The sequence below is a fragment of the Echinops telfairi genome, unplaced genomic scaffold, assembly GCF_000313985.2.
Source record: "Echinops telfairi isolate 266 unplaced genomic scaffold, ASM31398v2 ScPeMD7_3;HRSCAF=10, whole genome shotgun sequence".
Lineage (NCBI taxonomy): Eukaryota > Metazoa > Chordata > Mammalia > Afrosoricida > Tenrecidae > Echinops > Echinops telfairi.
Window position 1 is genome coordinate 34,702,690 of NW_022103899.1, and position 22,935 is coordinate 34,725,624.

The 22,935-nt window shown below is 40.6% G+C and overlaps 1 protein-coding gene across 1 annotated transcript in view; it reads left to right on the top strand.

Moving 5' to 3' along the window:
• The window catches only part of PTH2R (parathyroid hormone 2 receptor), a 62,213-nt gene that overhangs the window by 14,750 nt on the left and 24,528 nt on the right, over positions 1-22,935 (top strand). The window contains exons 4-6 of the mRNA XM_004701773.2: positions 404-593; positions 3,864-4,017; positions 10,010-10,070. Of these exons, the coding sequence (XP_004701830.1) occupies positions 404-593; positions 3,864-4,017; positions 10,010-10,070 (405 nt within the window). The remainder of the gene's footprint in view (positions 1-403; positions 594-3,863; positions 4,018-10,009; positions 10,071-22,935) is intronic.

The window sequence follows — 22,935 nt, forward strand, 5'->3', positions numbered from 1 at the left end:
GTAAAATTTTGTCATGCAATTGATATATATTAATTTTTCTTGTAAAGAATATGTAGACAATATCAAAGTTCTAACTTTAGTACTATTTACTCCTTTCCAGGTGGTCTTCCATTAATCATTCTTTACTTTAATATACAGTGAAATATAATACTTATGAAATATTGACTACTTCAAATATATGATACTGGATTAGGATCCATTTAAAATTTATCCTCAGGGAGTTACATTGTAGCTTTAGATTCCAGTTGTTTTTATTGGAAATCCATAATTGTGAGTTACACTCTTGGTTCTCATTGTCTCCTCCTTTGATTGCCCCCCAGACAATCTGCAATTCATTTATACATTTTCTCTCCCCATTTATAATTTAATGCACATCCAAATACTGAACATTTCCTCTTCATAGGAGATTGCATTGCACCCGGAACTATATCCACATGCACTTATTTGTGTCTTTCATGCTGAGAGCTGTGAGCATCTTTGTGAAGGACAGAGTGGTCCATGGTCAGATGGGAGTGAAGGAGCTTCAGTCCGTGATAAGACAGGGCGACCTTCAAAGTTCCATGGACCTCTCTTCTATAGACAGATCACAATATGTAAGTATTTGCATCACTTTTTTTCCATTGCCAATTGAGATAACATTACAAATAAGTAAGTAAGGTTTCACACCTTTATCTTGGGTGAGCATGTTTATCTTGGGTATCTTGATCTGTGAAATAACATTTCCGTAAAAATTGAAACAAATGGCCATTTTGTTTAATGGCATTTACTGCCTCAATTCTATCTTCACCTTTCATGCCTAATCACTCATCATCTTAGATTATAAAAAGTGCTTGGAATCTTTCCTCACAAACATTTCTAGAATGGAAATTGCCTTTCATGTATGGACTGTAGCAATTACCATGACTCATCAGTCTTAAAAGGGAAACCAAATCAAAGCCAAATTGGGTTAGAAAAGTCCACAAGGTTTAGTCCTTTTATTGTGGACTAAAAAATATATTCCAAAATAAGATTCCATGATGCTTGATTCTGCTCTTCAATATTCTAGTATTATTTATTAACTAGAATACCCAATCACTCCACTCCTTAGATGACTGAAACAATCTATCTGGACATTTGGTATAGTAGCTTGTCCTGACAGTCCTATAAGTAATGTCCTGCCTCTGTCTGCACCCTTTGCCCTGTATCTTGTAGTGTCTGCTGAATCTGACTCTAGCGTGCTTTGTGACCTACCCCGCGTAATAGAAAAAGGTGGGCGTGATAGTGTGCCGGTTGAGGACAGACATCAGGAAGCCTTAGCTGTTACCCTACTTTTTCTCTTGCAAGATGCTACCGCCAAGTGAACAAATAGAGGATGGCTTGTTGAATAATGAGAGATCACGTGGACTGCAGTCACAGTCAACCAGCTGAGGTCATTCTAGCCAGACCTGTCAGGCCCTCGCGGCCTGCTCACCGACTGCAGACATGTGAGTCAGCCAAGAGGAGCTGAGCCTAGTTCAGCAGGACCATGTGCCTGAATCACATGCTCAGAGGAAGCAATACGTATTTGTTGTTCGCAGTCATTAACTTTTAAGGCAGTTTGTTTCGCAGCTGATTTATACTCTAGGAAAATATTGATTACCAGTGAGTATTCTTTAAAGTCTTCCTTGATTCTTTTCATCCAAAATGTTTTTTCTTAAAAATTGCTCGAGAAGTTGTCACACTGCTGTTGTTGTGAGGTGCTGTTAGGTTGTTAGGTTCAGTTCCGTTTCATAACAACCCTATACAACAGAACAAAATGCCTCCCGGCCCAGCGCCAGCCCCACCACTGTTCTTATGTTAGAGCCCATTGTGGCGGCCACTCTGTCCGTCCACCTTGTGGAGGGTCTTCCTCTTTGTTGCTGCCCATCTACTTTACCAAGCATGGTGTCCTTTTCCAGGGACTGGTCTATCCTGAAAACCTGTTTCAATTATTTATCTACTTATCTTTTCCTCCCTCCCACCACCGTTCCCTAACCTGTCTAAATTATGTGAGGCAAAGTCTCGCCATCCTTGCTTCTAAGGAGCATTCTGGCTGTACTTTTTCCAAGATTGATTGTTGGTTCTTTTCCCCGTCCCTGGTACTTGCAATATTCTTTGCCAGCACCATAGTTCAAATGCATCAATTCTTTGGCCTTCTTTATTCAGCATCTACTTTCACACACATATGAGGCAAGTGAAAATACTGTGACTTGGGGCAGGTGCACCTTAGTCTTCAATGTAACATCCTTGCTTTTCAACATTTAAAGAGGTTTTGTGCAGCAGACTGACCCACTGCAGGACAGTTACTCAGGCTAACAGTGCCTAATATGGCTTCTCTTCATTAAAGTATCCAAGAAGCCATACATAAGAATCTACAGGTTCAATATGTTGGCTTATGCATCAGTGTAGATGTTATACTGTCTATGTATATGTTGCTGTCAGTATAGATTCATGAAATCCAAAACCAAACTCACTGCCATCTAGTCAGCTCTGACTAAGAGCAGCCCTGTAGCGAGTAGAGGTGTTGCCTAGCATCAGGGATAGAAGATGCAAGTCACTGTACACCAGCAATGTAGAGAAACACCTGTCATGTCGCTGTGATCTCACGTGGGGACAGCAGACACTTCTTCATGGAAGGACTTGCTGATGTATGACATTCCTCCTCCAGTGTTAGGTCCTGTGATGTTATATCTTCCCCATCTAGTAACACCATGAGACACAGAGACTAGATAGAGGGTATGTAATGAATGAAGTAAATATATGCTGTGAAGAAAAGGTGCATGACTGCCCCTCAGATGAAGCCTTATAAAAATTTTGGAGTAGGCAAATTTCAGGAATATATAGTTACTCAAAAAAGGTTAAACCCATGCTGTGAACCAAACTGTTTTACCATGTTACAAAAAGTTTCAATTAATAATTCACATTTTACTCGAAACATGAAACTTAAAAATTTATACAACCTTCTATAAAATGAGAGGTCAAACTTTAAAACCTCAGTGACCAGTTATTAGGAATATTGGGAAAGTGAAAGCCAACCAGCCAACCAACCGAATCATGACCATGACCATGAAAAGTACACTTCCACATGAAACCAACCGAAGCCAACAGTTATTTTTTATCTGCCTTATGTGCTTTACAGTAAAATATTGTTGAATTAAGTGATAAGCTCGGGGAAATTTGTATGTCGCTACTGATGTTTTGAAGAATGGTAAATGTTGTGTTTAATCACACGAATTACTGTGTTATTAATGAAGTGGCATCTCTAGCATTCTTATTCTATGTATTTCACCATAGTTTTGTCAGTGTACTTCTTATTAACTATGATTTAGTATTCTCTGCCTGCGTATGTGCTTTTTGATGATCTGGTTCTTCTACTCCTGTCATCTCGTCAAGGGCAGAGTCTTATGCTTCCAGAACCCACCACAGTGTTTGACACATGATAGGCACTCCATGAACACTCACTTCATATCCAAATATAAAAAAAATACATAGAGTCTCAACTATGTGAAACAACGGCGTAAAAAGACTAGAATACAATAAATTCCTGGTAAAATTATGGCTAATAATTGATTTATGATTTATGTACTTTCAATTTTTTATGGTCACGTATTATTTTAATAAACAGGAAATATGAAAGTGATATTTTCTAAGAGAAAGTCTCTTTTGAACAATAGAATAAAATCTATATTTTTAGAAATGCTATGTTATAGCAACTGTTCTCTTTCAACAGTGTTGGTGTTACTCTACATCAGAAACATATTAGACTATAACAGAAAAATGAAGAATATTTTTTTAATGTTGTCTTATGTTGTATGTGCTCCTGTTAAGAGTTCTAATATGATGCAATTTTGATTTGCTTGTAACAGACGGGGTGCAAGATTGTTGTTGTGATGTTTATTTACTTCTTGGCCACAAACTACTATTGGATCCTGGTGGAAGGTCTCTACCTGCACAGTCTAATCTTTGTGGCTTTCTTCTCGGACACCAAGTATCTGTGGGGCTTCACCGTGATAGGCTGGGGTAAGGCTTGCATATCTCCCTTGCTTTTGAACTGAATTTTGGATCGGAGGGCTTCTCGCCAAGATTCAATTGCTTTACTTGTTTACCATCAACATTCTTTCCATCGTTTTCCTGAAATAATCTCTTCAGTTGCATCTTTATCCCTCCTTCTTTCTCTTTTATGGATCTCTTCTTAGAGGGAAATTGTTAAAATCAGACCTATAATTTTTCCAGTGCTTCTAGACTTAAAGTTTAATTTATGATTATTGTTTTTACACTGAATTCTCCAGAGAATTCTTTGAAGGCAATTTAAGAGAATACATTGTTAAACGCTATACACTTAGAACTGCCATGGCTCATTTAAAAGGAGCCTCGTGGTAGGCCGCAAACTGAGTTGCTTAACTATAAGGTTAGCATTTCCAACCCACCAGCAGCTCTGAGGGAGACAGGTGAGGCTGTGTGGTCCCATAAAAATGTCAAGTCCAGGAAACCTCAAGGTCATTTCTACCCAGTCCGTTAGGGTCACTGTGAGTCAGAATTGACCTGACGGCAGTAAGTTTGGAGTTTTGATGGCGTTGTGGTTGTCTGGTTAGTCTGTTTCTAAGTCTTCTCTATACTTCTATTTTATTAAAAAAAAAGAAAATATCTAGCCTAGGACATATATAGAGCCCTGGTGGTATAGTGATTACTGTGATATGCTGAAATACCCGTGATCAGCAGTTTGAAACCACCAGCAGCTCTGTGGGAGAAAGACCAGGCTTTCTACTCCTGTAAATGGTTACAGTCTCAGAAAACCACAGGGGTTGCTATGCGTCAGCTCTGACTTGATGGCAGTGAGTTTTGAGTGAGAGGTTGTATGAATATATGAGGGGGTATCCTCCAAACAATGATGCTCATTTGTTTTGTTTTGTTTTGTTTTAATGTGAAGGGGATAGTGCATTGGAGTTTGTTCTACCAGGTCAGACTGTTAAGCAAGCTTTCTATTTAGAGGTTCTGAAATGATTGTATAACTGTGTGCAACAAAAAAAGGCCTGATTTGTGGCAGATGGGGCACTGATTTTGCCCACAAAGCCATCTCAGGGCACCAGTGTGGGGCAAAACCCCAGCATGTCTCTCTTGTCCCACACAGCTTACTCACCTGACCTTGCTCTGTGTGAGTTCATTTTGTTTCTGTGAATGAAGAGGGACATGAAAGGACAGTGATTTGAGGGCACAGAAGAGGTGAGGGAAAAATGAGGGCGGTGCTGTTCACCATCCAAACAGACGAGCTTGAAGAATGTTTCCAACAATGGAATCGCAGATCTGACAAATGGATTCAGTGTACTGGAGAGTACTTTGAAGGTGATAGGGTTCTTTTGTGAAAAAAAAATTAAATAGGTTTGGGAAAAAATTCCCATTTTGGGGGTACCCCTTGTATATTACAGGGTGTCATAATGTTCTTATTTTAAGTATAGTTTCTGCTCTTAAAGCACAGCTACCATATTTGATGAACAGATTAATTTGTTTTTCTTTTATCTCAGCACAGTTAGCCATAATAATTTTCTCAGCTCTGCTATATAATCAAAACATACTGCCTTTATTTCATTTTGTCCCAAATTCCCATGACAAAAATAATGGTCCAAAGTATTACAACTTGCTTGCAGAACACTTTATTGGGGTAATTAATAATGAAACCAATTGCATACTTTCTTCCAATGATGTGATATATTGGCTCTACTAGAGAAGAGGAAAACTTGCTTGGTGGCTTCCTTTTTTCCTGTTGTTCCTACTTGGACCTATTTTTAAGCAATATTCTGCTGGATAAATTTTTTAAAAGGCATTACTCACATTGTGGTGATGTGTGGAGCTACTTTATTTGAGTTCATTTCACCAACGCATAGCAATAAACTGGAAAGGAAGGATGTGTTATCCAAAGAGGAACAGGTTCCCTAGCTGGCCTTTACTAAACTGAAGGCAACTATTTTGAAATGATGGTTTTGGCATACTCTTATTGTAAAACAAGATGTTTAGAGGAGTGAAAGAAAATAGTAATGACGACTTTCCCCCGCCAACTAACCACACTCTTAATTCTCCTTCCCCCTCTCTCATTTGTCTCATAGAGAATACATTTTATTTTGGGTTTCATTTTGCCCTTTCACCATCCCTCCCCCGCCCCGTCACCGGCTGTATTTGAAAGGCCCCGTGTTGCTTTCTGTTTATTGAAAGTGCTGATTTACTTTCCTGTTTGCCACCCCACTGCCATCCACCAAGTCTATCCTGACTCACAGCAACCTTACAAGGCAAAGTAGAACTACACCTTAGGGTTCTAAGACTGCAAATCTTGATGGCAGCAGCTGTCTCCTGACCTTCTGAGGTTCTCTTGAACCATTGACCTGGCGATGAGCAGCCCAGCACCTAAGCCCTTGTGCCACCAAGGAGTTTCCTATATTAACAACTATCTCTAATGGTCACTATCAGATGATACTATATATCATCATTTTAAAACTCCAAGCCTTGAGAGACCATCTAAGATATAATGATTAGCTGCTTCCCATCTGGAGCAAAGGAGGATGTTAAGAGAATCCAAGACTCAAGGGAGCAATTAGTCCAAAGGATTAATAGACTACACAAACCACTGCCTAGATGACCTTAGACCAGAAAAACTAGATGATGCCTGGTTGCCACTACTGACCACTCTAAGTACAGCGGTTCTCAGACAGAGAGGAAGAAAAGTGTACATTAAAAAAAACAAAACAAAAACCTCATAAAACAGACCAGGTTTACTGGTCTGATAGTGAGCGGAGAAACCCTTGAGATTATGCCCCAAGCACATTCCTGTGACTCGTAACTGAAGTCCGCTCCAGGAGACTACCTTTCAGTCAAACAACAGACAGGCCTATAAAATAAACAATACACTCAGAGAGTGTACTCTTTAGAATAATCTACTATCTTGGATCTAAAGGACAACATTTGCCCAAATGCAAAGATAAGGAGGCAAGAAGGGGCAGAAAATCCCACTGAAGGAAATGGGACGCTCAGGGTGGAAACGGGGAGAGTGCTAAAACATTGGGGAGACCAATGTCAGGGAGCACTGTATGTTCCAATACCCACTGGGAAACTCATTTGTTCTGGAAATTTTCACCTAAAGCATAATAATAAAAAAAAATAATAAACCAAGTAACAAAATCCACCTAGTCCAGTAATATTTTTTAGTCATGTACCTGTTACCAACCTTTACATTAGAATATTTTAATATATTGTAATCTTTGGAAACCATCAGGAACTATTTTTGAAACAAAGGAACTATACTTCCAGCTTTATTATATTTAAAAATGATCACAATTCAGCAAACAGTTTTTGATCATCCATTTGGCAGTGAATATAATTGAAATATAGAGATGGGTGTTTGTCAAAATCTTCTCACACTAGAAGCATACAGTCTGATACTTTTGGCTATTTTGGTTATCTGTTAAGATCCTGTAAACTACATTCAGAAAGTTTAATGAATAAAATCTGCCTTTCATAAATCAGTTATGATATTTTAACACCTCAGCATAAATATCTTCATTTTTTTCAAGAAAAATATTTTTCTCTTTCCTTTGATTTTCATGTCCTTATTATTTATGCTGATAATTTAAAGTTAAAATTGCATTTATCGATGAAAGGATTCGTCTCTGACTCTGGGAAAGACCAAGAACTTGGTTTTGCTGTGCTGATCACTTTCCCAGATGTTTTAAATTCAGGGGTTTTGCTCCTCGTCCTTTAAAGCCATATAGGTTACCACGTCTTTAAGAGAAATAAATGACAGCCAGCTTTAACTTCACACGTGTAAGCGTCACGTAGGTTTGTCACTGTGGCTTTACCTGGTTTCAAAATTCATTGCCGGCTCTTTCCAGTCACACTTTGCTGCTTTCTTCCTCCTCCTCTTCCTCCTCACCAATTTGATTGTCTAGTTTCTGCCCACTGAAAGCCTCAAATTTAGGAGGTCTGCTTAAGTGTTTATGTGGTGAAAGGGATGAATTGATACATTTTTTTACTGCTTTCAATCCCAACCTTCATTTTGAGGGATACTAAGCTGAATCCTGCCACTACAACACTAATTAACAATGAAGCTAAACCAGAACCTGTGTCTCCATTGCAGACTCGTGTTTTGTGCACATAAACATTGCGTCAGAAACTCATCTTTCAAGGCAAGCGTATATATTGAGTAACATTCACATTTACTTGCGTTCAGACATTTCCCCTCTGTATCTACCTGTTCTCATGTATGCAATAACATGATGCCAGTCGTGGCAACCAGACACCCTTAAAGAACCCCAGCGTTGGTTTTCTGTTCTTTTCTCCTTTTCCCTCTGTGTTAGTCTTGGATGGGGGTCCTCCACAAAGATGAGAAAAGCAGTTTTTGTTCAGACACAGTGCTTCCCACGTTTCCTCTATGGTCATCTAAAGTATAATGCCAACTTAGGCAGCACGAATCCCCGTTGTGCAGCATATCGTTCAGGGAAATGCCTGGCTGGGAGATTGTAAGCGAAGCAGAAGATTAGACCTGAGCTTAGAGACATGTGAAAGTCTTGATCAAAGACAGAACCCAAACCAAAATGCGACTTCCTGGCTTCTAGGGACCCTATGTAGGGTTTCCAATGTTGGAGATCTTTATGGGGGTAGGTAGCTTCATCTGTCCCCTGCAGAGCAGCTGATGGGTTTGAACCACTAACCTTGCAGTTAGCAGTCTAATACCTGACAGTGCCATCAACAGACACATTTTAAACCCTGGCAAGATAGTAGGAAAGCAAAATATACTTCTTTCCTTTTCTAGCCATCTTGTCAGGAGGGACTGGGCCCCATCTATTGCACAGTCTCCTCCTAGAGCACTAACATGAATTGTTTTGTCAATTTTGCCTCCTCCACCAGGATATACATTTCAGGAAACTAAAGAAAAATCTGTTATGGTACCATTTTGTTTTCATTTTTTTTCTCCAAAGTTTTCTTTATCTGAATCCATTTCTTTGTTCACTTTATTGCTGAGAAAGAGTATTGGAAAAACGACAAATACTTTTTAAATAATGTTTGGGCATTTAATATAGTGCTTAAGAAAAATATCCCAAGTTAGCACCACCACCCACTCTTTTGTAAGGTGCTTCTTGGCATCTGTATTGTTTTCATCATGGCTTCTGTCTGTAAAGTTTATTTAAGCCTCTCTCCTAAAAGTTACTCGATGGAAAGTCATCCATTAAATCCTCCAGGTCTCTTGCCGTGTCTATAAAAGTTGTGGCCTATGATTCCTTTGTGGTGCCAGAGACGAATCAACTGTAGCATGAACTGCCCAGTCCTTCTCCAATGGTAAATGGGCCAAGGTGAAGTCAGAATTTGACACTGCAAGCCCACATTTATGGAGCAAAATGTCTCATGATCAAGTCATCAAACTAACTCATCAGTCTATCTTGGCTTGCCTACTAATGTATGCAAATATTTCTGTCTGAAGAACTAACATAAAAAAGAAAGGAAGAGGCCAAACTGTTTGAAATGTCCTGATTTTACAGATGGAAACGGTAGCTTCTCTATGCTTTCATATCTTTGGACTTTAAAGTCCTAATGTTTGGAAACAGCAGCCTCCCCATGACTCCTCAAGGGCCCATCTCAGTGCCTTACCCCTAGAAAGCACGTGGCTACCAGTGCGGTCAATATCAGACTCGCAGACACCAGCCAGTGCCTACTTCTGGCTCCAGGGATTTTAGCCTCCTCCAAAAATGGCTTGCTTCAACATCCTCAACAAATATTGGGCCAGCCATCATCTTCCGACTCTGGGGAATCAATAACGTCAAAACTGCCACTCAGCTCCCCAAATTCAGCTCATTTCGCAGATGGGCAAGAAGAAGATGAAGCAGATTTGTCTTTGCTTACATATCAACATTGCTCATGTCTGTTGACCTCTATCAGCTTTTAATTGTATATTAGTTTATCTATTTAGTGTCAGGAAAAACCCCCTGCTTTATTGTCATTGAAATAATGCTCTGCCTCCCCTTTTGCTTTGCAGGGTTTCCAGCAGCGTTTGCTGCAGCCTGGGCGGTAGCACGAGCAACTCTGGCGGACACAAGGTGCGTGAAAGCGAATTGGGGAGGGGAGAGCTTCAAATTTTCTTCAGCCTCAGACACTTCCTGTTCAGAAGTCACATTCTCTGTTCTTCTTAATGATATTGCCCTTTAAGGATGTCATCTGAAAAATCACTTTGATGCAATGGTAGCTTTCATTAGATCACTAGCAAGTTTCCTAGAGGTCAGCAAACAGAAAGATTTACAGATTAGCACAAAGTACTTAAACCTCTTAGTTTAGGAAATCAATTTAACACATGCTGTGAGAAGAGAAGGGGAAGTTAACACATTTGGTATAGGGTAAAAGCAGGTGCAAAGATTGTACTACTTCATATTCCTCAATCCTCACCACCACCCTCCACCCCCAGTCACGTCAGCCTTCCCTTATCAATGGTGTAGTTATAAGACCAGAGTTGGGTTCAAGCAAGGTGGCCCACATGTGGAGGAGGGGATGACAATGTCAATGACATCACTTGCTTGCTCAGACGGATACAGGGCAAGGATACCTGTTCATAGCTATCATGCTCAGTCAGCCTGTTGAGAAGTTGAGTTTTGTGTTTCTTGCACAAAGGATGTGGGAATGGGTGTCACCAATCTGGTTTTCAACATTTTCTGTGTTTTCGTTTGTTCATACTAGGCTGTATCTTAGAGGTGTTATATCATCGGAGATGACCCTCATGTAGTTGTGTCATATGTTTTTCTGTGTTTTGGTATATGAAACCTAGGATTGATGAATCTATAGAGTCAACAAGTAGAATAAGAGTTTTTTGGGGGGCGATGTACAGTGGTGGTGGTGGTGGAGGGTAAAAGGGAGACAATGTCCAGAAATTCAGAAACAAAAAGAATGTTTGGAAACTGGTTGTGGTAGTAATTAGACAATTCTGCTTGAGGTGATTGAACTATGGAATAATATATCTATTAACTCACAATTAAGAATAAAATTTTAAAAATAAGGAAGGAAAAAAAAGAATATTGAGTGATTTCAGGGGTCCTCAAACTTTTAAAACAGGGGGCCAGTTCACTGTCCCTCAGACCATTGGAGGACCAGACTATAGTTTAAAAAAAACTATGAACAAATTCCTATGCACACTGGACGAGTCGGCTGCTAAGTAGGACAGGCAGCAGCAGCAAAAACACCTGGCGGGCCGGATAAATGTCCTCGGTGGGCTGCATGTGGCCCGCGGGCCGTAGTTTGAGGACCCTTGATTTAGACATTTGAGTCTCTTGTAGATTTAGTATAGACCCCTAGGGCACTTTGGTTAAACATTTGGGGGCTAAACAAAACGTGATGATTTGAAGCCACCAGAAAGCTGTGTCCATTTGCTTCTGTAGAGATATACAAGCTTGCAAACCCTGTGGGGCAGGTTTACCTGTCCCGTGGGGTTTCTGTAAGTCAAAATAGGTTTGACAGCAGTGGGTTTGTGTATGTTTTTGTATGTAACATGGCATGAATTTAATACCCGCTTGCTATATATACATATATATGTCATGGGTGTTGCTATATCCTCTTTAACAAACATGTGCTACTTACTTATTAACTACTTATCCACAGACAATCTATGAATTTCATCCATGTTATTTGTTTTCTTATCTTCCACAATAGAATGGCATTTTTCAAGTGTTAATTGTCCATTAAACAAATGTCCATTAAAGGTGGAATTCTTTTTTTAAGCTGTGATTATTTAGAATCTTACAGGTAGTTTTGAGCTAATTTAATGTGGCATCTAAGAGTACAGGTACCAATGCTGAGTATGATAAAGAGCCTTTTCTTTAGACTTCAACAGATCTGCATTCATTCAGTTGAAGCTAATTTTGGGACCATGAAAAAGCATGCAACCTATCAACTTTCTCATTTTAATACCTACATAAGAAGACATAAACAGCAACAATATACATAGTGCACTTAACACAATATCTGGCAGATTACAAAAAACACCCCGAAACCGAACCAGTTGTTGTCAAGCTGATTCCAACTCTTGGGAAGCCTCATGTGTGCTCCTCCATAGGGTTTTCAATGGATAATATGTTTTTGGAAGTGGATCATCAGAGCTTTCTTCCTCGATGCCTCTGGGTGAACTTGAATCTTCTTCAATCTTGAGCATGTTGGGGACTCTGCCTGGGCATATAGTAGAGATCAGGGTCAGGCTCCTAGCAGACTTGGTTCTGTGATAACACATTTGTTATTGTGGGCTTCTGTTTCCTAGTCTATCTAATGCAGATAAAGTGAACAACTCTCTTCAGATGGCTGTTATAAGATTAACTAAGCCAATGCACACCAAACATTTAGTACAGATAACGGTTTGGAATATACTGGTGTGGTGGTGTTAGTTCCCAAGTCATGGCGACCTTCCATGTGACAGAACAGAACATTCCCCTGACCTGCACCCCCTTCTTGATGGATCTTTGGGAATGTGAGTCCATTGTGACTTTTGCACCCCATCTCCCTAAGGACTTCCCCTGTTGCCGACCCAGTACTTTACCAAACAAGATGACCTTTTTAGTACTTGGTCTTCCCTGTGAATGTGTTCAAGGTAAGCACGTTGATGTCTCATGAACTTAGCTTCCACGGACCATTCTGGCTCTATTTCTGCTAAGATTGATTTGTTTAGTCTTGCAGCAGACATGACATAATCAATATTCTTTGTCAATACCACAATTTGAATGCACCGATTCTTCCTCGGTCTTCTCTTTTTTCATCAAACAACCTTCCCATGCATAGGAGACAATTGAAAAGGCCGGCACTTGGATCAGGTACACTTTAGTCATCAAAATAACATCTTTGATTTTCTTAAACTTTGAAGAGGTCTTTTGCAGCAACATTTCTCAGTATAATATGTCATTTACCTTTTTGATTTCTGCTTTCATGGACACTGCTGATACAAGGAGAATGCAATCATGGACAATTTCAATGTTTAAGTGCGCAAAACTCATTAACAAATATTATTCTTTTGTTTTATTGGTTTACACTTATAGGCAATCATTGGTTAAAAGAACACTTTTATTTATTGTTATTTCATTTTAAAAAGTAAGGGGCTCTTCTTCTCTTAATCTTAGTTTATAATATTTTAATTTTTATCCTTTATCCTGGAGCCATTGTCTGCAAAAGTTGAGAGTTTAAAAATGAGGCTGGAATGGTGCCCGGCTATCAAAAGCTATAATGTCTGGGGTCTTAAATGCTTGTAGTTAAACAAGTGGCCATCTAGCAAGGAAGTAACAAAGCCCACTTGGAAGAAGCCCACCAGCCTGTGTGATCATGAGGTGTTGACAGGAATGGATATCAGAAGTTTAAAAAATCACACATTTAAATCGATATGAAGGGGAGTGGATGTCGTGGAGACCCAAAGTCCACCAGTAAGACAATTGGACAGTCCCTCTTAGAAGGGCCTCATGGTACGGAGGATAAATCCAGTGTGCAGTGTGGCACTGATCAACCACATCACTATCCTCTAGTTCTTTAACATTTCCTCCCTTACTATTATGGTCCTTACAAGATCTACAATGTGTGCATATCAGATTTACGTATGTTCACTTGTACTTTTAAGATTGCTCAGTACACGGTAGTCAATAGAAGACCCTCAGAGACACTGCCAGGACTAAGGGTTTCCCGAGGGCATGGGAATTGAGGTGGGGAGGAATAGGAAGTGGGGTGAGGGGGGTTGATAGCATTGATGATTGTGTAGCCCTATCCAATGGGATTGAACAACAACTGTATGGGAAGGGAAGGGGTATATTGGAGGGAGTAAGATATGCCAATAAAAATATAATTTAATAATAAAAAATAAATAGGATCTTGTTAGGAAAAAACCCAAAAAGAATCTGGAGAAGGAAATGGGAGCCAGATCTTACAGAGTCTGATAGGCCCCATTAATATGATTTGGCCCTTGACCTGGAAGAAAAAAGAAGTCACTGGGATGTTTTAAGTACAAGGGATAATGAGAGAAAATTTGCATTTTAAAAAAGATGATTACTAATCTCTGGAGAACAAAATTGGAAGAAAATAATAATGGAAATGGTAATTGGGACTGTTAGTGCTGACCTATCACATTTTAGTACTTTTCACAGAGTTTTGCAAAGATTAATGTAAGTGACTGGCATACAATCTCTATGAGACTGCTGCCTGAGAAGGTGTGCCCAAGGAGGCACAGTCAGAAAGCAGTAAGGGAAGAAATGTGATGTCCAGAGGCCAATCCCTTATACTGCAGACAGACACAGAATACATACTGGTGATGGCTTAGATGTCCCAGTGAAATTTGTTCATTTGTATTACGGAGGGTGGAGGAGAGGTGTAGAGGGATTCCTGTTATAGGCCCTCTGACAGCTGCTCACTCTTCAGTAATCTCAACACATCTGGCCACCAGGAGTGTGTTGTGCATACTGAACGCATTTTCTTACGGGGGGGGGGGGGGGGGGGGGGGCAGAAATCTGCTTCACTGCATCCACTTTTGTCCTTCTACCACTTGGTTCTAGCTCTGTCTGCTCTCTAAATCAGATATAAGTGATCATCCATCACTTTTTAAAATTCAAGATGTATTTATGTCAGGAACAAGTTATATTATGAACATTCCAGGAAACATTACATCTTAAAAGTTTTTTATTACTGTAAGAGTATGAACGTCACCATTCTTCACATGGACAGTCAATGGAACCAGTTTAACCAATCATATGGTTCAACCATCACAATATCTGTTGCCAAATTTTTCATTTGCATAAACAAAGACTCCATGCAACCTAAACCTCACTTTTTAGCAAGTCATTTTTCCTTTTTGGTTGAAATATGAGCTGATGTGTGTCATTTGTAATGCCTGTAGACGTCCAGTATTGTCTACCAGCACACTTTTCTCATTCTCAGGATAAAATCAACTATTTCTGAACTTCATGGTGTTCAGGAAGGAAAGTCACAATACAGTTGTTCTAATTGCTCAGTAGCCAACCCAGAGTTTTGTGGTCCAATCCCAGGGCTGGTGATCTACTTCCATAAAGACTCAAACTGAGAAAACCAGGCTGTTCTGCTTTGTCCCAGGCAGTCACTATGGAGCAGTTTCCTTTGTCCTACACGGTTATTATCCATAGGAATCAACTAGAGAGCAGGGGTACTCCTTCATATAAATCTTTCTTATCAAATTCACATAATGCTATATCAGTATAGAGCTTTTTGTTATATAACATCATCTTGCTCTTGAAGTGCATGTGCACATATCTCATTCCCCCCCGGACACTATGAGTCCCTATGGGTATGAGTGAAATCACAATGGTGAACTCTGATGCTTATGACCAATTCTTATGGGTCCACTTGGTCATTTTCCGCTCATCTAAGCATCTACTGAGCAAGCATAAAGTCTGGCAAACATCCTCATTTATCAGCTTCTTTCAGTTCTAGGACTTATTGGCTTTGCAGATTGGCTCCTTTTCATCCATGTTGTGTTATCGTGATCTGTTAACCATTGAGGGTTAATGTTATCTGTATTATTATCATTAAAGCTGTATTTATACAAGGATACTGGCAATGTCAAAGAAAGCTGCAAAGTCTGCCAGCAAAGGTAGAGCAGGAATTTGGCTCATTCGTCCCATCAACAGATATGCTTAGACCGATTTTTATATTAAATAATTAGTCCTTAAATTTATCTAGTATTTTCCTTAAAGATCATAAACTATATCTTGAAACATTAATAATTATGCATCTTTCATGGAAAAGTAAGAAATGCAGCCACTTTTATTGCTTTTGAGTCCAGGTTTCCATTGGGGACATAGTATAATGTAAAATATAATTGATGCTAAATATTGCTTTAAAACAGTAGGGTTAGGTTCTAGAGTGTAACTTCTCTGTGCAATTTAATGTCTTTCTACTTTACTCAGAGTACATGCTTAAATTCTACAATAATACAATTAGCCGAGGGAATCATTTGATAATTGGTTTTGCATATAAGCTAGAACTATATGATACCTGTATGGCACTGTTTCCAAATTTCCTGGTTCGATTACTCATAAAATTCAACCTGTGCGTGGATGGACAAGGAGCGCTAGTGGGGCTGTGGGCTAACCACTGGCCTGCTAGGCTGGGGCTGACTGCTCATCCAGTGGTTGACAGTCTCAGGAACTGTGAGAGCAGTCCCATTCTGTCCTACACAGGGCCACTGTCCGTCGGAATCGGCTCCAAGGCAGCGGGTGGCTCTAGATAGAAAGTTTTTGTGGGTTTTGTGGAAAGTAATATGATCTCTATATGGTTTTGAATCACAAAGCGCAGGTAGAGAGACCAGACTTCCAACATCCCCGGAGGGCAGATGGTGTTCCTGTTCATACCTCTTACATTCGAGGCAACTTTTTCTGATCTGGACTTCCAGAGCCCGAACTCTGCTTTTCTCTGTATCTTGGCCCTGTGAAAATAATCACAACGGACCTGGTTTTAGAAGATATTCTAAAGTCTACTGAATATACAGCAGAAGTCTAAAATACTATCATGAATGTTGTTTTCACCAAAGTAGGCTAGAATAATCGAATAGTTAGGTCAGACAATTAAACCTACTTAAAAAGCAAAAAACATGATGTTTGACTTATGACCTTGTTGGCCGTTTTCAAAGAAGGTATGTTACGGAGTGGGGAAATCCATACATTCTTTGTTGCACTCTCGTTTCACCATCTAATGGGTCTGGTGGGGTCGACAGTGGACAGAACCAGGAAAAGATATCGCAGTGAAGTGAAATGACATGGCATGGCTCTCCTATCCATAGTCTTTGTAACACCCCAAAGGAGGCTGGGTGGGCATATAAAAGCGAGTCATATCAGGAGGAACCCAGGGAATCCTGGGACCGCACAGAAAGAAGAACCCCCAGTGGAGTGTATGCAAGATCCCTGCCTGAAGTGGTGGAAGCAGCAGAGGTATGGAGGCGACAGGACTCAGGCCACAAGACAGAACAGAGGAACCCCACAGAGACCATGAGATGGAACCGAGGAGCAGCACCAAGATCAAAGGCAGCACGGCAGGCTTTCCAACCCCTAGAGCAAGGAAGAGTCCCACGAACCATGAGGCTGCGAAGCTGAGGGCCAGAGAGAGACATTCTTGCCAGCATTGTTGAAGAAGAGGCATTGTGAACAAAAATATCACCCTTAACATTGTGTAACCAGTTAGCTTCTCCGACGAACCCCAGGACTCAGTAAGAAGCCACACCTGTGAGTTCAGTGTAGCCACTGCAACAGAGGACCAAACCTAGGAGAGCAGGAGAGTGCGCCGGGAGGGATGATTGGTGTCAGAACAGGCTAAGGAAGGATGGAGGCCAGAGGCAGGTCTGGCCTCTGCCTGATGGCAATCAGTCTTGGGCTTGTGTGGAGTTGGATTCTCCTCCTTTGGGTAGCCAGAGGAGGACGGAGGTGGCCCCAATGCCATTTCTTCAGCCATCCTCTAACATTACTGAAAAACCATCAGGATAGGTCTCAGGGCCAGCATACTCTGATGTCCCTCTACTTTTCTTATCTACTATGATTTGTGGAGACAATGTAGGTTCTAGTCAATATCAAAACCAAAGTCAGGTATACCCAACTCCAGCCGTGGTGTTTTCAGTTGCCTTCTATGCCTGGGAACGTTGACAATGAATAAGGAAGACTCAAAAAGAATCGATGTATTTCAGTGATGGTATTGGAGAAGAGTATTGACCGACAACCAGAAGACCAAACAAAGCTGTCTCGGCAGAAGTACAGCCAAAGGACTCCTTAGAAATGTCCCATGCACTTTGGTCATGTTATCAGGAGAGACCAATCCCTGGAAAAGGACAACATGCTCGGTAAAGTGGAAGGTTAGCAAAAAACAAGACGGTCAAAGAGAGAGCTTCACATAGTGGCTGCAAACCATGGGCCCCAACATAGCCATGGCGAGGATGGCCCAGAATTGGATAGGGTTTCATTCTGCTGTACAAAGGGTTGCTGTGAGTTGAGACAGAGTAGATGGTGTCTAAAAACAACAAAAACCCAAAACCCAGCATGGAGTCAATTCTGACTCATAGTGACCCAATAGGCTGTAGATTTTTACAGAACCTGAGAGCCTCATCTCTCTCCCGAGTAGTGACTGGTGGTTTTGAATCATTCACCTTGCAGTTCACAGCCTGCCACTTAACCTGTGATCACCACTAATTTCCAACAATTCCCTCAGTCTCTGAGAGAATAATGCTCTTTAGATGGTAAACCCTGGCTGTAGAAAGCATTTTTTCCATATTAGCACTCTGTGCTCCCTCTTCCAGATCTGTATTTTCACTTACATTCCTACTTGCATTTCATATAGTGTTAAATTCATGAAGAACTATGAGTATGTAATTTCTGGGCCATGTTCACGATACAGTTTGAGCTAGGGTATTGAAGAATTGTGAAAAAATAAGAACTAGTAGTATTTGCTTAAAAATTCTAAAATCTTACTTGCCTCTCTTTCATTGAAGAGCTAATTTGAAACCTTGACAGTAAAAATAATTGAAGTCAAAATTTTAATATTTTTAGATATCGCTGGCTTTGACCTACTTCCAAGTACAAGTATTTTTTTATTTTTTATGGCTGGCATTGTATAAATGAGCCCCAGTATGCTAGGGCTTCATGAGAAACCACAATGAAATCTCACTGAGGCAAAGAAAGAAGATTGTAAAGATATTTCCCAAATGTCAAAAACCTAAAAGAAAATGTATGGCATCTAAGAGATTTGTAGCTAGTGAATCAATCTTTAATTTATATTCATATGACATGTCACCTTCTTTATGATAGAATTTTTTATTTTTAGGGGCGTGTGATACATATCCCACACAGCTGCAGTAACACTGTCCTTTATCTTCCATGTCTGACTGAATAATGTGGAAAATAGAGGCGTATGTACAGCACTAGAAAACTTTCAGTAAAGTGCACGTATAAAATTTCTCGGTCTCAGAGTTTCGTGTTATTCAGACTCCACATCCATTGACTTGGCACATTCCAACTGGCTTGTCCAGAGTTCACTTTGGACCGATGAATTAACTGTGGTTGGGAATGCTGTACTACTAAGGCCTCTGGATACTTGGATACAGAAACATACCAAACATACTGTTAAAGGGAAAAAATTAAGTTGTCGAATAGAGTATGTAGTACATGTTTTGTAAAGGGGAACTTAGAATGTCACATGCTTCTTTGTGTATGCATGAGGAAACACGGGGAAAGTATATGATACTGTAATAACAGAGGTTGGCTGTGGGGAGATGGACGGGGGCAGAGTTAATATCAATCCTACTAATATCCCAGTATGTCTCGATGTATGCCTTTTTAGGTAGTTTGGATTTTTGAAATGAGAATGTACTAAATTTTAGAAGAATGTAATCATTAGATAACATGTCACAAATGGGTTCCCTTTAGGGATTATTTGAAATGGTTTAAAACAATCCTTAACTTGCTCATGAATTTAAAAAAAAGTAACTTCTTGATCTGTTTATCATTTAGGATTTAAAAATTATATCACTGAGATTTCTATGTATTATTGACTATTGTCACGAGCAATGCTGAGCTTTATTCAAAAAGAGAAATAGAAGGCTTTAGTTTAAATTGTTTTAATTAAACATTTTATCTAAGGTCATACATTAAAGTCTCAGTGAAACTGGTTTTAATCACCTTTATGTTTTTATATTATAAGACCTTTATCAATCCAGGTTAGATTGATTGAGGTTAAATGAAACTTACTTTGAATTAAATTCAAATCGACTTAATTAAATAAACATTTATTGAGTTTTGTGTTATAGACACATCTACATCAAAGAACCAAACCAACAATGATCCCTCACAGTGTAGGACTTCCATTCCAGGTGGGGCAATAGGGAAGCAGAAAATAAACACAACAATTATAACAACTGTTAAAAATTAAAGATGAAATCATGAATTTCATACAGCTATCAAACGAATGCCTCCCATTGAAAACGAGGGCATCTGTAAGATGCCACGCCAGTTCCAAAGAAAAGTCACAGAACCACATGTTCATATGCAGTGAAATGAATACTGAAAAACAGGATAAATCGATGAAAATCCTGATCAGTATCCGTTATACTTTGGGATGCCAACTACAAGGTCAGTAGTTCAACATCCCCAGCGACTCCTCGGGAGAAAGATGATGCCTTCTACTCCCATAGAGAGTTTCTGTCTCGGAGACCCACGGGCAGTTCTCCTCCCGACTCAACCTGGGCTTGGTGGCAGTGAGTTGGAGTGAGGCTTTCATCCGCAGGGAGCCTCTCACTCACTCCAGCAGATGCAGCAAGTGTGCACTTCTGTGCATAAAAAGAATTTGCATAATGGTTGGTGTGTACAATTTACTGTTAACAATTAAAATGGCTAATTCCAGGTCTGTCTGATGACCTTTTATGACCATCTCCCCATCAGTCCTGGGGGATTCTGGGACTGCCCCTCCCAGCCTGATGTCTATTTCGGGGGCTCCACAGGGGTTTTGTGACTTTGCTTTGCTTCCATTGCTGATCTGTTATGTTCCCTTCTTGGTTCACCCCACTGTGGGGTGGTCAGACTGGACTCACTCCCTGCCGTGTGTCCCCAGTACTGTCCTCTGATGCCATATGCTCCAGCGAGGGGACCTCATGTCTTGAGCTGTTGTCGACCCTACAGCCCTCTCTGTGCCTTAGCAGCTCCATGCAGGGACGTTGTCCTCAGGGCTTGTATTAGTATGGGGTCTAGTCCCTCACTCTCTCTTTTTCCTTGGTTTGCTTCTGTTTGGGCATGGCTGGCCGGCACCTCTCCCCAATCTGTAGGGTTAGTGTTGTCCTCTGTAGCACATATTTCTAGGGGGCAGGGTGGGCTGTGTGTGTGTCAGTTTGGCTTTGTTGGGGCTGGCCCTGTAGACCTCTCTGTTCATGAGTTGCTCCATGTGGTTACTTTGCCCTCAAGGTTTGGCACATCATTGTGGGGTCTGCACTTTTTTTTTTTTTTGCTATTTTGTTTTCTTTTTTCATTTTTTATTCAATCTTTTGTTTTCTGTTTTATCTCTATTATTGTTGTTTTTCCTATAAGATAGACATGGGAAGCAAGCCTGAGGAGAAAGCCTCGGACCGACAGTTCTGGAGGAACTTGGGGGGAGGAAGAGGCAGGGGAAAGGAGTGGTGAGCAAACAACGCCGTAGACAGGGGAACAACTAGGGAATTATGAGTAACAATAAGGAGGACGGAGAGATCCTGGGGGTGTTGGAGAGGAACTATTAAGATGCTGAAGAAGAGTGAGCATGATGGTGGGGCAGCTGGAAGGTAAAAGGGAACAGAGGACTGATCTAGGAAACAAAGCTATGGGTAGCGGTAAAAACATAGGTGTGCACTTATGTAAATCTATTAATTCATAAAAATAGAGGTATTGGCTTATGTACATATACTTATATGACAATGCATTGGGAAAGTTGACAGACTTTGGGCCTCTGCTCAAGCCCTCCCTCAATGCAAGAACGCTTTGTTCTAACAACCTGGCATTCTGTGATGCTCACCACTTGACATGATCACTGAAATCAAAATGGGTGCATAAGCAAATGTGAAGAAAGCTGATGGTGCCCAGCTATCCAAAGTGATAGCGTCTGGGGTCTTAAAGGCTTGAAGGTAAACAAATGGCCATCTAGCAGAGAAGCAACAAGCCCACATAGAAGAAGCACACCAGCCTGTGTGATCATGAGGTTTCAACAGAATCAGGTAACAGGCACCAGGAGACCCCTAAAAAACAAAACAAAACAAAAAACCATATTGTTGAGAATGAGGGGGTTTGGAGCAGAGACCCCCCCCAAACCCACTTGTAGACAAGAGATGCTCCCCTAACAGAAGGGTGTAAGGAACAGATGAGTAAACCAGGGTGCAGTATAGCACCAGTGAAAAACACAATATTCCTCTGGTTCTTTGAGGCTTCCTCATCCCCCACTCCCCCACCCACTATCAAGACCCCAGTCCTGCCTTTCAGTTCTGGCTAGACAAGAGCATGTACACTGGTACAGATAAGAGCTCAGGATGCATGGAATCCAGGTCAGATAAACCCCTCAGGAAGAGAAATGGGAGTATTGATACCAGGAGGGTAGAAGGAAGGTGTGGGGAGGAGGGTAGGAAGGGGGAACTGATGGCAATGATAACACATAACCCAATTCTCCCCCACCCCGGGGTGGGTAGGTGGGATGAACAACAGAAACCATGAGTGAAGGGAGACAGCATTCGGTGTAAGATATGAAAACAACAATAATTTATAATTTATCAAGGGATCATGAAGGGGGAGGGTGGGAAGAAGGCTAAAACAGAGGAGCTGACACTAAGGGCTAAAATAGAAAGTAAATGTTTAGAAAATGATGATGGCAACACATGTACAAATATGCTTGATATAATAGTTGTATGGAATGCTATAAGAGGTGTAAGTGCCCCCAATAAAATGATTTAAAAAAATTAAAATCAATGTAACTTTTTAAAGGGAGAGGATTGTCTCCATGATATCTTATCCCAGTCATAATAAACATAAGTGTCACCCACCTAAGATCCAACTATGGGTCTCTCCTCATCCAGAGCGCAGATGAGGGAAGAAAATCAAAGACTCAAGGAAACATACAGTCCAAAGGATTATTGCACCAGAGCAACTCAAACCTCCACTAATCTGAGACCAGAAGAACTAAATGGTGCCCAGCTGCCACTAGTAATCACTCTGATTAGGATCACAATCGAAGGTTCTGGACAGAGGGGGAGAAAATGTAGAAGAAAATTCAAAACAATTGCAGCCAAACAATAAAACCCTAAGCCAACTGCCATTGGGTTAATTCTGACTCCTTGTGGCACTATCGATTGGTGTGTCAGGGGATACCACTATGAAAATATCCACACCTTGGAATATTGAGCCCCTGAGATCTAGAGGGTGGCATTCCCCAAGAAAA